Raw genomic sequence first — 13,455 nt, 5'->3', positions numbered from 1 at the left:
CGCATCACTCAGGTTTACTCATAAATAGTACCTGCAAAAGGAGATCACGGTTAAGCAGTACTTTCACCCCTAACTGTTGCATTTTAATGTGAGTTCACCAATCCTTAAACTAAAAAATGCATTAAGAGAGACATTTTTAGTGTCTTTTAGATAAAGTGATCAGATACTGCAATTCATTAGGCTTTAGAAAACAGCTAGTAAAAAACATTTCTACTTCAAATTCTCTCTACATTTCTTTTATACACACACACATGTATACACACACGCAAAATCTGAAAACCTTAGAAAGTTAAGAAGAAATACCACAAATCACAGAACCATAAAATTAAAATATTACTTTTCCATTTTTGCTATGACAGAGTATTTTGGAGTTCAAATTCCAGTTCTGCATTCTCACGGAGGAAAAAAAAAACCAAAGAACAATACTACTGTTTCATCAAAATAAATTAGTGAGCATTAACTTGCTAATAAAAAATAAACAGGTGAAAATACTCAACTTAGCACAATATACACAAATATAAGACAGACGAACAATGCCTACACAGGTGTGTGTGTGTGTGTGCATGTATTTGTTTCCTGAATAAATTAAATGCAGTATTTTGATCATCCTTTGTGAAGTCGGTTAACAATTTCCCAAATTTAGAAGTGACAACTTCCACATTTAGTTATATTGGATTTGTTTCTACAACTGCAAGTCTTTTGGAAATTTGTTGCACTGCAACAAAAGGACATAGGAAAGTTAAATTTTTCAAGAAGAGGCAACTTCCTCTTTTTTTTTTTTTTTTTTTTTTTTTTTTTTTTTAGTGCCATGATTTGACACCGGTTAAACACCAAGCACCCACAAAAAAACAATACACTCATTCTCTTCTGCTATAGTTGAGAAGAGGAAGGGGAAAGAAAAACTGAAGAGCTCATAGGTTGAGATAAGGATTAGGAGAAAACACTAAAGGGCAAAATAAACAGTATAAAGAAAATTTATTAACAAAATTAAAAGATATATTGAGAACTAAGATAAACCTCTAGAACACCTTTTTCCTCTCTCCAGCGCCTCCTGCCTTCCCACCAACAGCACAGAGACAAAGCATGGGAGTCTTTAGTCAGTTTGTTATTTTTTAAAATAAAAATCTTCAATTTAAAAAAAAAACTTCAATTAAAAAATCTTCAATTGGATTAGGGAAAGGAGTTTGATTTTTTTTTTTTTCTGCTGTGCCATGGTGTCCTCCTCATGGGAGACACTTCTTTGTGAACTTTTCTAGCGTGGTTTTAATTTTCACAAGTAGCAGTCCTGCCCAACCTGCTGCAATGTGAGTTCCTCCCACAGGCAAATAGTTTTCTCACAACTGTTTTTCGTGGATCATTAATTCATGGGGCATAGTTTTTTGAGGATGAGCTGCTCTACTTTGGAAGCAAGGGTCCTTTCTCCATCTCAGGAAGCAAGGGTCTTCTCTCTTTGTCTGAGTTTCCCACTAGATTACAGTCTTTAGCATCTACTTGCTCTGCATGAGCACCTTTTCCCATGGGCTGCAAATGGACCTCTACATCCCTCCAAAGTTTGTTGTATTATAGTCCTCACCACAGCTTGAGAGGTGAGAAAAATCTCACCTCCGATGTCTGGAGCATGTCCTCCTCCCACTCCCTCCTTTCACAGACCTTAGTGTCTCCATTGTGTTCTCCTCACGTGCCTTCACCTATTCCTTTTCTCTGACTCAGGAGAGAATTGTCATTTGGAGGTTCGTTTGCTCTCAAGTTCTGTCAATTGAGAAGTTTTATAGGGTTTTGTAGTGCTGAAAGGCTGAGCCCATCTGGGCTCTGAATCAGAGAATTGCTCATCATGCCCCTCTTTGTCAGCCATGGTCCCCTCCAGCACTGCACTCTTTTCATGGTGAAAGAGGCGCCAAAAAGGAGAAGCTGCTGCCACCGCCCCTGCCCTTCTGCCTGCAGCATGGCTGGTTAAAAGCAGCCAAGCAAGCACAGCTCCCCACAAACCATGCTGAGATAGCCCCGGCCGCACAGGTGCTCACCCTGGCTGCATGGTCCTGGCTGTGGGGCCACTTGTGGTGTCGGCATGGCCCCCGGTAGCAAGGCCCCGGCAGCTGCCTCACATGGTTTTTTCTTTACTTAAATATATCATCACAGAGGCGTTACCAACTTCTCTAATTAGGCCAGTCAATATGTCCATCATCAGAGCCTTCAGGGATTGGCTCTGCTGGACACAGTAGAAGTTTCAAGGAGCTCCTCTCTCACAAGCAGCCACTGTGGCTTCCTCTGCCCACACCAAAAGCCAGGCTGCATTAAAACAACACAGTTGGTTGGTTGGTTTTTTTAAAGCCCCCAACAGAGAAAAACTACTTGTTGGATGCAGTGTGGGACACTTACAGATTATGCACATTCAACCTTTGAGAGCCCAAGGCATCGCCCTCATCATGCCTTTGGTGCTTCACCAGAGCCAGATGCAGAGCTGACAAACCTCTCAGAGAGAGCTGTTTGAGAGAGCAGAGCTGCAGCTTTAGCAAACAGAACAGTAGAGGTACACTCACCTTCCAGCTAGAGCCCTCCCTTTGCTACTTCATGACTGTTGCTGCACAAGGGAATCAATTGGTTCAGGGTATCAAAATTAAGCAACTTTCTTGCAAATTGTGTCCATATTCTCACCAGAGGGGTGAAAATAGATTAAAAAAGTAGGGAAGATACAATATCACTGCACACACACCCTCTGCAATTAAGCTCACTGCCTTTCAGGGCAAGGTGGACTAGTACATACAGATGAAACAAAATGTGCCTACACTGCTGAAAAGCCATGAACTAGCCCTTGTTTGGAAGCGCGAAAGCATGTGCAGTTAACAGATCTCTGGCACTGATGAGCACACAGGATGCTTAACACTGCATCTCCAACCTGAAATTTAAACAAAGGCAGAAAAACTGGACAATGTCAAGTTATAAAATCTACTTCAGTCTTAAAGGGTTTTGCAGATTAACCATAACCATTTAAAAATTCCTTCAGAAAAACTGATAACAATGTTTGACAGCACTGAAGGTCAGTTTAACCATGAGGAATTGTTCTGTACGTTTTTATAGGTATTAACTGGAAAGACAATTTTTGTCCTTCACCTTAGACTGCTGGCAAAGAAAATCTGAACACTGAGCAGTGGACTGACAGAAAGCCAGGCTTCAAGAATTTTGCTGCAGGTATGACAAGTCAGCCCTGCAAACTTTTACCAGCAGTGGTTTTTTCACTTCTATTAATATAAAGTATATTTAAATACATCATTATTTGAAAGACAAATTACTCTTTAATTACTATATAAAGCCAACTTAAGTAACTTAAAAGTTTTTGCACAGGTTTTTTTAGTACTCAGGACAGCGGAAGAGTGAGAAGATTCTGCAAAGAAACCCTGTAACAGGATAAAACCAAAAGCCAACAGACATATGTAACCTGAGAAGAGCAATCATGTACGATGTGCAGAACTGCCTGTAAGTTTTATAAAACCAGGGACTAGAAGCCATGCAACAACTGCACCAAACTACAGCCAGATGAGAGCACAGAGAAACTCTTTATCATCTAGATGTTTCCAAGGCAATAGCTGGCTAACTGTAGAATAAGATAAACTGCCTGTTGGGTCAAACTCAACCATCTTCACATACGCAACAAACTCAACCTTCACATGTGATGGAGAACCATAAAATCATGGCCAAAACATTCACCATATACCATGCAACTTTGGGAAGTTGTTTCCAAAGACAACCCAAATATGAAGTAAAAACTACTCAACCCAGGATTACTGCTATTCAGGAAGGTCAGAAAAAACATTCTCTTCCACGACCATTTGGAAGACAGAGATTTCCTCACACAGACACAAAGTCACCTGCTCTGCTCATTCCAAAGCAGACTTTAAGGTCAGTGAAACACGAAAAAAAAGAACATATTTTTTAATTTGTGTAATTTGTCATTCTGAAAATTGACACATCAGCAAATGTAAACTGCTGAAAAGAAAGCTTAAAAAGATGAAATATTCTGACTAAAAGCCTAAACAGCCTCCCCACCTCCAGTATGTCTCATCTTATCTCGGGAAATCACAAAATCAAACACTGTATTCCTAGAAATGTTAAAGGAAACACTTGAAAAAGTACTTGGGATCATTTCCAAGTGTTTTCCATGCCACTGAAGAGGATGCTATCCAATTTCTTTTAATACTGTGAGTTGCTAAATACAGCTTTTCCAGTTACCACACATAATCAACCAAATAATAGCAAATCTTTTGTCCCTCCGTCATTTCATTTAAGAAGCCTACTACTAATTTCTGCTAAGAGCAAATGGAATCATGACAAAATTACTTTCTGATGTGTAAGAGTCTGAACACCTACATAGGAAAATTTAAGTCAGATTATACTTAAAACTATGATCCACTGCAAAGAAAATCAAAAGCCCCCAAACACATCAGTGATCTACAGACTTAACACGGGATACTCAGCTAAATTCCCCTTTAAGGTTACCGAAGCTATAAAATTCCAAACTTAAAATAGCTGTTCAATAATCACGGACGTTCCAATCCATCATATAATAATTACTTAGATGGGCACAGCCTTAACTGCCTCCTGACATTTTAAGCAAATGGCTCTTTGCCAACAGCACCTAGTTACTGATACTAAACACACGGTAACTACCCGGCCTTTCTCTCTGTTATCTCGTTCTCCCTCAGAATTTTAAAGTAATTAGTAGTCTAAGAGCAAAACATCGTGAGAGGGCGGGGACAAATTTTAGTCCTAACAATACTGCTTTGTTTTGAACTTATAAACGTGGACATGGACTGTCAAAGATGAGTTACATTTTGGGCTCAGGCTAATAATATTCTTTAATACTCACCAAAGGGGGAAAAAAAAAAGAAACTAGGACACCATGTACCATAAAACAGAAGAACTGGCGATTATCTCACTGTCTCGGTAAATTGCTTCCAGGCTCCAGCGCTCCCCCTGCACAACTTTGCTGATGCCTGAGTCGCGATCCCACAGCAGCACAAAAGCAGAGCAAGGCTTTGAGCTGAGCCTCTCCGTGCAACTTTCTCCACAACTCCAAGGTCCCAGGAGCCGCTCCTGCAGCAAAAGCCGCTGGTGTTCCCAGCTCCAGGCGTGCGCCCACCTCACCGGGAGCAGAGGGACGGCGGTGCTCCGCGGGCCGTATCTTTGTTCAGACCCGCTCACGGCTCGGCGGGCACGGCTGCTGCTCCTCCCGGTGCTGCTTCTCAAAAGCTTTCGGCACCGAGCGGGTCGGCGGATCGCCCCGGCCGCCCCGCTTTGTTTCCCCTCTCGCCCCAGGGCGGCCGGCGGGCACGGGAGCCGGACCCGCGTCTCTCCGCGGCGACCGAGCGTCAGCGCCGGGCCGGGCCGGCTCCCGCTCGGCGCCACGACGCGGGCGGCGAGGAGGGGTGGGGAGGGGAGAGAAGGGGGGAAAACGCGGCCGGAGCCGGCAGCAAACTCCGCCCCAGCCCGACGGAGCGGCGGGAGCGCCCCAGCCCGGCGGGCTCCGCGCGGGGGCGAAGGCCCCGGCCGAAGCGGGACTGCAACGCCTCCAGCCTGCCCTCCCCTCCCGGCCCGCCAGCGCCCGGCCCGCGGCCCTGAGCACTTCCCCTCGCCGCGCGGAAATTCCCGAGGGAGGCGGCGGGCACCAACCGCCGGAGCTCACCTGGCGCCGCGGCGTTCCCTGGCGCGGTCTCTGCCCCGCAGGGAGCGGCGAGTCCCGGCGTCCGCGCCCCCTCCGCCGCCTCGGAGCTGCACATGTCCGCGCGTGGCCGAGGGAGCGCGGCAGCAGCGCCGGCGGGGCCCGGGCGGGGGCGCTGCTCCGCTCCGGCAGAGGCGGTGCCCTGGCGGCACAGAGAGACGCCTCCGGCCCGCCCCGCGCCGCCCCCGGGGTGCATTATGGGATAGGTCCTCCAGCACCGCCTGGCGGGGAGGGCGGGAGTGGGAGGGCACGTGACCCGGCGGCCCCGCCCCAGCCGGGCTCCAATGAGGCGGGGCGGGGCCGTGCGTCGCGGGTGGGGGCGCCCTCTGGTGGCGGCACGGCGGCGGGCGCGGCAGAGGGGGCGCGGTTGGTAACGTCATCTATCCGCGACTCTGGGCGCCCCGAGTGCTAAACCTTTTTTTAATTGGATCTGTTTTATTAGTAGCAGGAACAGTAGCACTTTAATACAGCTGGGCACACTGAACGAAGCCCTGTGACCACAAGAGTGTGTGACGGGGCAGCGTGGGGCCGGCCCCGCGGGGAGAGGAAGCGGTTCCTGCAGGGCCCCATGGCGCCGCGTGGCCAGCGGCGGCCCGTGCTGGCTGTGGGCACGGGCACGGTGACGCGTACCCCTCGTGCATTGCCGCAGCCAGTTATTTTAAAAGCAGCGTGCCGTGGTGCCGCTCGTCCTGATTCTGGCAGACAGGAAAACAGCTCGGTGCAGCTGCCCTGCTGTGCGCCGGCCCCTTCAGAGCTGCGTCACTGCAGCGGCAGGCTCCGCGTCTGTGAGCAGCGGAGCTCGGGCTCGGAGGCAGCGGAGAGCCCTCGGTGAACCGCCAGGGCAACGCACCTGCCATAGCAACAAACGACAGGCAGGGGAAGCAGCTCCCCAAAATCCGCAGGCTCGGTTTAGTGTCTCCTTGCGTTCGCAATGAAGTCACGGCCTGAATAGAGTAAAATGTGTCAGCGTCTGTTTATCAAGAATTATGATACCTTATTAGTTGTCATGATTACTGAGAGAGTATTAAGTAATTGTAATTACTTAAGTAAGAGCAGGCTGCGGGACAGAACGTAAGAGTGACAGGAAGGAAAGAAAAGACTATGTTCATTGGAAGGCTTCAGGGAAATGTAATAAGTAAAACTACTCCCCTAGTTGGAAAATATTGGAAAACATGGATTTAGGAATGGAGATTAAATGTTTAAGGTAAATCTGACTTTAAAGAGATTAAAGTTAATAAATTCCTCAAATTCATCAATGGGATTATATAAACAAAGGAATAAGGTGTTAGTAAAGTTTGCATAGAAGAAAACTTTGTTATAAACACGAGTGCTGTGTTTTAACTACACTGAGACCTTGAATGATCTAGAACTAGACCCTGGAGCAATTAGGAAGGGAGAATGGAGACCTGCAGCAGCAAACCAGCAGTGTGCTTGCCTAGCCAATCACAGGGCTCAGGTTTTGTTGCAAGGAGGGCATACTATACACGGCTACTGTATGATACTCTTTGTAACTGTTGAATCTTTTAATTAAAATGTTTACTAAATCGCTTGGGGCTCACAGGTGCAGAGAGAGGTTGGAATTCACTGTTTCTGCCATGAGTCGCCAAGATGCTGCTGTCACCCACTCATGCTACAGAGATCGTGTTGCGAAGAAGAGCCAGGCAGGCTGAGGAGAAATATCTGTGTGAGAGAGGAATGCAGAGAGAAACACTCATCACCTCTGATGTGCTGTCTGTGCTTTCATTTGATCTTCTGATTGTCTGTCTCACATCCATCCCAACACTGGCTTTTATGGCTACTCACACAACTTGAAGATATGTAGGAACAGTCAAGTGGCTCTGGCCCTCTCTCACTCACCTTTTGAGATGGATGTGTTCTGTACAATGTTTATGATGGGGGGGAGAAGGTGTGACAGGCATCTGTGACTTCCCTCCTGTCAGCTCTGGCAAATGTCTTTAGTTTTCCTATGTGTACATGAAGTTTGAGTCTGCAGAGGTTTCCAGTCCAATCAGGGCTGAAGGACAGTCCTGTCCAGCTGGATGTCTGTTCCCAGAAGCAGTCTGTCAAGGATGAGCAGTTGGTCAGATCTGCCAAAGGTGAGCCTGAGATGTTGCTCCTTTTGTGAGCTCTGTGCCTGCTGAAAGGGGGAGCAGGGAATTTAGGTTTTGTATAGGGGTATAGAAAAAGAGGTCATGAACTCTGATTTTCTACTAATCTCAGCAAACCGTGTGATATAGGCACTTTCCTAAATGTATTGGTCATTCATGCAACCATTAGTATTTTTCTCAAAAATCAAGACAGGAGGATGATTTGACCTGAAGGGTTAGCTGAAATTCTCGTTAGGGATTGAGATGAAGATGGCAGGAAAAGAAGTATTAGCTGGGGCTAAGTTGATAGGAATGGATACAGAAATTGTTAACATTTCTGAATTAGTGGATGAGTTGTCAGCACCATGCAGTTTTGCTGAAAGGAAGAATCTTAAATTCAAAATAGAAATATCTGGGAGCCAATCTTGTGATTTTTGACATTTGATGATTTTGCTTTACGGTGGTAAAAACATCATGTCTTTAGTCTGGTTTAATGTGTTCTGAAGTCTTCATCTTCTTCGAGTGACTGATGGCAGAGGTTATCCTTAGTCGAGGTGGACACCACACCAATAAATCCTTTGCAGGTGAAGGATAGGATTAGTAGAGGCAGTTACTATTGCCAATTTTCTTTTCTAGGTAGGTATGAGTAGGGCTGTTTCTTCATTTCCAACTAGATCCAGAATTTTCTGCTGAAAGGCTATGCATAAATCTCAGGCTGTAGGAGACACACAATTTTTAGTGGTACTTTGGAGGCCCTTTGTGCATGCTCTGTGTTTTGTTTGGGAGATTTACTCTGCCCACATTTTCAGAGTTTCCCAGTATCCATGAGAGCTGGAAACTTCCCTGAAGCAGAGCCTCTCACCAACTTGTGTTTCTCTCAGGATGCCAGTACAGTGTGGAAGCGCAAGCAAAGCCATATTCATGGCACAGCTCTGAGTATGATCAGAAGCCAGATGTGCCAGAGAAAAACTGGAATACATGCAGGGAGAAGAGAGTGTGAGTGAGAGTATGGTCATTTGGAGAGGGGAGCAACAGGGAGTGTGATTCTAGAAATAAGAGAGATATTAGGGGGAGGGAGAGGGGGAGATGATGGCAGAGCTGACAGAGAGATTTTGATCGCAGTGTGGTAGAGCAAAGGAGGGGAGGTGATGCTTGATGAAAGTAGGGATGAGTCAAAAATGAAACTCCTGGAGGACAAAACGGTAGTTATCCCTGAGAGCAGAAACCAGAATTGTGATAGAGCACAGAGGGGAAGAAGGAGACAACAGCTTATTTGTGCTGTGAATTTAAATTCTTAACTTGGAAGTATTCTGTGCCATCCTACACCATTTGACATTAGTACAATATTGCAATGAAGGCACAGGTAAGTGACTTTATTATTATTATTATTATTATTATTATTACTTTTTTTAGATGTAATGAGCCTGAAATGGTATTTCTGGGATCTTGAAGCTTCCAGTAGTTCATTCTGTCTCTGGAAGAGAGGAGGTGAAAAAACTTTAGCATAGTGGATTGTTCTTCCTGCTGTCACACTGTTGGGACTCATCAGTTAAACCAGTGAAATATGCTATACCCAGGGAACAGAAGAACTATTACAGTACTTCTGCTGTCCAATTTCAGATGCTCATTTAAGTAATAAATGATTCATCTATTGGGCTCTTGCATTTTGAGCTTTTAAAGCATGTAGATGTATGCAAATGGCATAGAAAAGGTGGACTCAGTTTATTCAGAGCTCGTTCACCCTCTCTGCCCCATGCAGGGTCAGTCATGTATATGATGCTCCTTCACTCAGTCTGTTCTTCAAGATCTCCTGTCATGGAATCTCTTTCCAAAGTCTCCTTCCTCAAGCAGGCCATTTCTCTAGTTTAAATTTATACTTTTGAAAAGCTGTGCTGATTCATATCTGTGTTCCTTCCTACTGCATCAGAAGCCCATTCATTTGTCACTGTCCACCATAAGCACTGGTATCAGATCATCCCCTTTCTCTTTGAAACAGATTTTTGCTTGCTTTTACCATTTTTAATTAATTTTCAATCTCTTCTGGGTTAAACAACATTGAAAGGTCTACCAAAATCAAATATATGGTAAGTTCTTTGTCTGCCCTACCCAAGGGGCTTCATATTTTCCTATAAAAGGAAACCAGAGTGATTTGGCAGCAGTTGTTCTTGAAAAATTAGTGTTGGACATTGTTTTCTTCTTAACTTTGAAATAATTAAAAATTGTTAGCTTGATAATTTTTTCAGAGCGGTTTTTTTGGGTCTCTGTCTGACCCTCTTTCCAACAAAAAATTTTTGTTACTGTTTTTAATTTGAAATTTAACTTTGTCTTGCATTTATATAGTATGCAAAACCCCCAATTAACTGAAAATAAACTAAGTAGATTAGCTCATTGTTCCAATAATGTGGTGTTCTGAAGTCTCTGTCTTTGGTACTGGCATTCTCATTTCTTTTTAGGGAATTCTTAATTTTGAAATTCTGCTATATATTTGTATATATCTCCAAGTAAGTAGATTGTATGTTGTCTTTGTTAAGATGCCTCAAATACTTGGCTGTACAGAGAACATTATTTCAGTGGTGGAGCTTTTAATTTTTTCCTGTTTTAAAAACTTGGATTGAGAGACTTGTTTTTTATTTATATGCAGTAAGTCTTTGCTTGCAAGTTTCATTTCAGTTTAGAAATACAGACTGATAGTCTATAAATAAAAGTAAGTGGGATAAGTTAACACAGACTGGTGAGGACTTTCAGACTTCTTTTTAGCCAAAGGTAATATAAAAGTATGGTCTACCTAAAAAAAAATCTTTTTGAGAGTATAGTCAGTCACAGTACAGACAACTGTTCTGTTTCCTTTTTTCTGCTATTTGTTTTAATAAATCACAGAATCACAGAATATTCTGAGTTGGAAGAGATCCACAAGTATCATGAAAGTCCAACTCCTGACCCTAGGACAAACCCAAGAATCACAAATGCTAGCCACCATGTTGGAAGCAAAGTTATCAAGCCTCTCCTTGAATATTTTGGTTGGTTGTTTGTTTGATTTGTTTGGTTTTGGTGGGTTTTTTTTGGTCTTCTAATTCATTCAAAGATACTGGTCAGTTGCTACTGGTTCTACTGTATACATTAGAACTGGCCACGTTTGCCATTTAGTGAAGTACATACAGTTGTCCCTGTTGGCCTAATCTTTGACAAAACTGCGTTTCAAAAGATGGACAGGATCAGATCAGAGAAAATTTGGCAGCACGCATTTCAGATTCACAGTATTTCTATGTTCAGTACCCACATGTCAGTTTCCAGGAGTTCCCTGTTCAAGTAAAGTATATTCTAGCTCTGAAGCTGAAGATCTTGGACAAAACCTTGGGATATCAGACTTTCTCAGTTCTTTGTGGATAGCAGCAACCCTTTTGTATAGGTTCAGAGGAATTTTTTAATGGTCTTGGCTGGAATTTTTCTCTTGTTATGCCAGGTTGTTGGTCGCACTTTGACTGTGCTCCATGGAGATAGACTGGAATTCTCTGGAATACATCCCACTGTAGAAATGAAAGATGCTATTAACTGCAATATTGAATATCTGGAAGCAGAAAAGGCTTCCTGTGTTTAGGGCTCTGAGGAAACAGGATGTGAGATAATTAGCCATAATTTATAATATATAGCCATATTGTTTCCTCAGCAAGAAATGGGATGGGTGTTATCCTGTCAACATTCTTTAATTATTCCAAGAGCTCCCAAGAGCATTTTGCATCCTAGTACTGTGATGTGACCAACCACATTTATTCAGTTTTAAGCCAAAAAATCCTCGGAGCTTTTAACACTAGTATGTGCATACCTAACTATTTCTAACAAAAATCCAACAGTGCACTCCTTAACAAAAATAGCCACCATTCTTTCCTTGTTCCAAATTATTTGTTCTCGTGTGTGGGATGATGACCTGTCTAACCAATTTAGTTCATTGAATTTAAGCTGAACCGTATTACATAATGTTTCTCTTCACCATTCTGAACAGGCTTACTGGTTTCACTCAAACTTGGTGTAACAACAGGTTGACATAAATATTGTTTAAAGTGTTGTCTGTAAGTACCAGCCTTCATCGTAGAAGAACTGTAGGAGATAGCTAAATAAAAGCAAAGTTAAACTCAAATTAAAGGCACACATGAGCTTGAACTCATTGGATGAAAAGATTTTGCCCTGGGACTGTGTATGACAGAGCGAGAGGAGGGTGAGAGGGAATGAAGTTAACTGGCGTCATGGTTTAACCCAGCCAGCAGCCAAGCCCCAGGCAGCTGCACTCCACAGACAGAGGAACAGCTTTTTATTGTGTCCCAACACCCACAGACATCAACAAACTTAGAAAACAGTGTTCCTTCCCTATTTTTTTGTTTGTTTGTTTACCTCAAGGCATGAAAACATCTTAGCTATCAAGCATTTATGCAATCTGAATCATAGTGGAGAACATCATAATACTGCAATCTAATAGCCTTGTTTCATGTGAATCAATATTGTTGTACTCACATGTATATCTAAAAGATTTTTATTTTTTAAACAGATGCAAAATGTTCATTAGTTGATTTTTTTACATGACAGATATGGACAGATTGATTTTTCTGAAATTCCTTATTTAACCTTGAGAGATTAAGAACATTCTTTGGCCTTTGGTGGTTCTAATGTAGAAGAGCTACTTATATTTAATTTAAAATGCTGAATCTTTAGCACAGATTTACTTTCTCCAAAGTACTGATTAACTGCTGCAGTTCAAAGGTGCTTTGAAATCTTCATCTTCCTTAGTTGTCCAGCGTGTTGAATCCTGCAGTGTCCTTTGCCCTTCCTTGAGATTTTGCATACACCAGATTTCTCAAAGTTTCTTGCACTGGCCACTCCTCCTGTTGAGGAAATCTGTATCCATAACTTTGTGGTTTAGCAGTGGCAGCAGCAGGATGAACAGGAGCCACTGAAATCCAACCTACCATGCCATCAAGTTGTGGTGCAAGAGAAGTTAAACATGATGCAGAACAGTGTCTCCAGAAAATGTCTGTCTTTTCATACCAAGTGACATTACTTTCCCCTCCTGCCTAATCTGTCCCTTTCCCAACAGTTTCCATTTTGGAAAAAACAACCACACGCAATACAAATAAATCACAAACTGATGGTACTTTACAATAATCTGTCATGCAGTTTGAAACATTGTTTCTGTTCTCTGTTGTGACGTGGTAACCATGAGCAAAATGGAACAGCAGATAACCAGAGATGGAAATATCCTCTTTGATTGCTCCACATCAGTCAATCAAGCTTTTCACGAAGTACCCAGAGAGGGCAGAATACAATCCATGTTCACTTTAGGAAATGTTTTGGTGAGGCAGTGATGAGAAAAAATTATTTTACTTAATTTACTTAACTGTTTTGATTTTGAGATAGTTAATTTCATCTTTTCAGCAAGTGTGAGTCAGCCAAGTTGATTCTCTGTGATGATTGCATGGCTCTTCTTCACAGAGAAGGCAAAAAACAGAAATGTAATTCAGTGTCTATCAGATGGGAAAAGGAATTGCTTTGAGGTAGCAGCTGTCAGGGGCTGGGAAGCTTCCTGGAGAACTTTCAGGCCATTTTTTCTACTAACTACTTTTAGAGCTGTGTATGTTTCTTTAAATGCATTCAGAAAATGTCACGTCC

At 43.2% G+C, this 13,455-nt stretch overlaps 1 protein-coding gene across 7 annotated transcripts in view; it reads right to left on the bottom strand.

Annotated features, from left to right (window-relative positions):
• The window catches only part of SCAF11 (SR-related CTD associated factor 11), a 47,432-nt gene extending 41,671 nt beyond the window's left edge, over window positions 1-5,761 (bottom strand). For 3 of the 7 annotated variants that reach the window (XM_041411189.1, XM_041411190.1, XM_041411193.1), the window contains exon 1: window positions 4,862-4,991. In XM_041411189.1, the coding sequence (XP_041267123.1) occupies window positions 4,862-4,903 (42 nt within the window). In that variant the 5' untranslated portion in view covers window positions 4,904-4,991. Of the gene's footprint in view, window positions 1-4,861; window positions 5,039-5,677 lie in introns of those variants that run through there. The other 4 variants (XM_041411195.1, XM_041411192.1, XM_041411194.1 and 1 more) reach the window with 4 other exon arrangements.
• Between the last annotated feature and the right edge of the window lie 7,694 nt (window positions 5,762-13,455).

Source organism: Onychostruthus taczanowskii, unplaced genomic scaffold (assembly GCF_017590055.1).
Source record: "Onychostruthus taczanowskii isolate IOZ18803 unplaced genomic scaffold, ASM1759005v1 scaffold35, whole genome shotgun sequence".
NCBI lineage: Eukaryota > Metazoa > Chordata > Aves > Passeriformes > Passeridae > Onychostruthus > Onychostruthus taczanowskii.
This window is presented reverse-complemented; position numbering and strand designations above follow the sequence as displayed.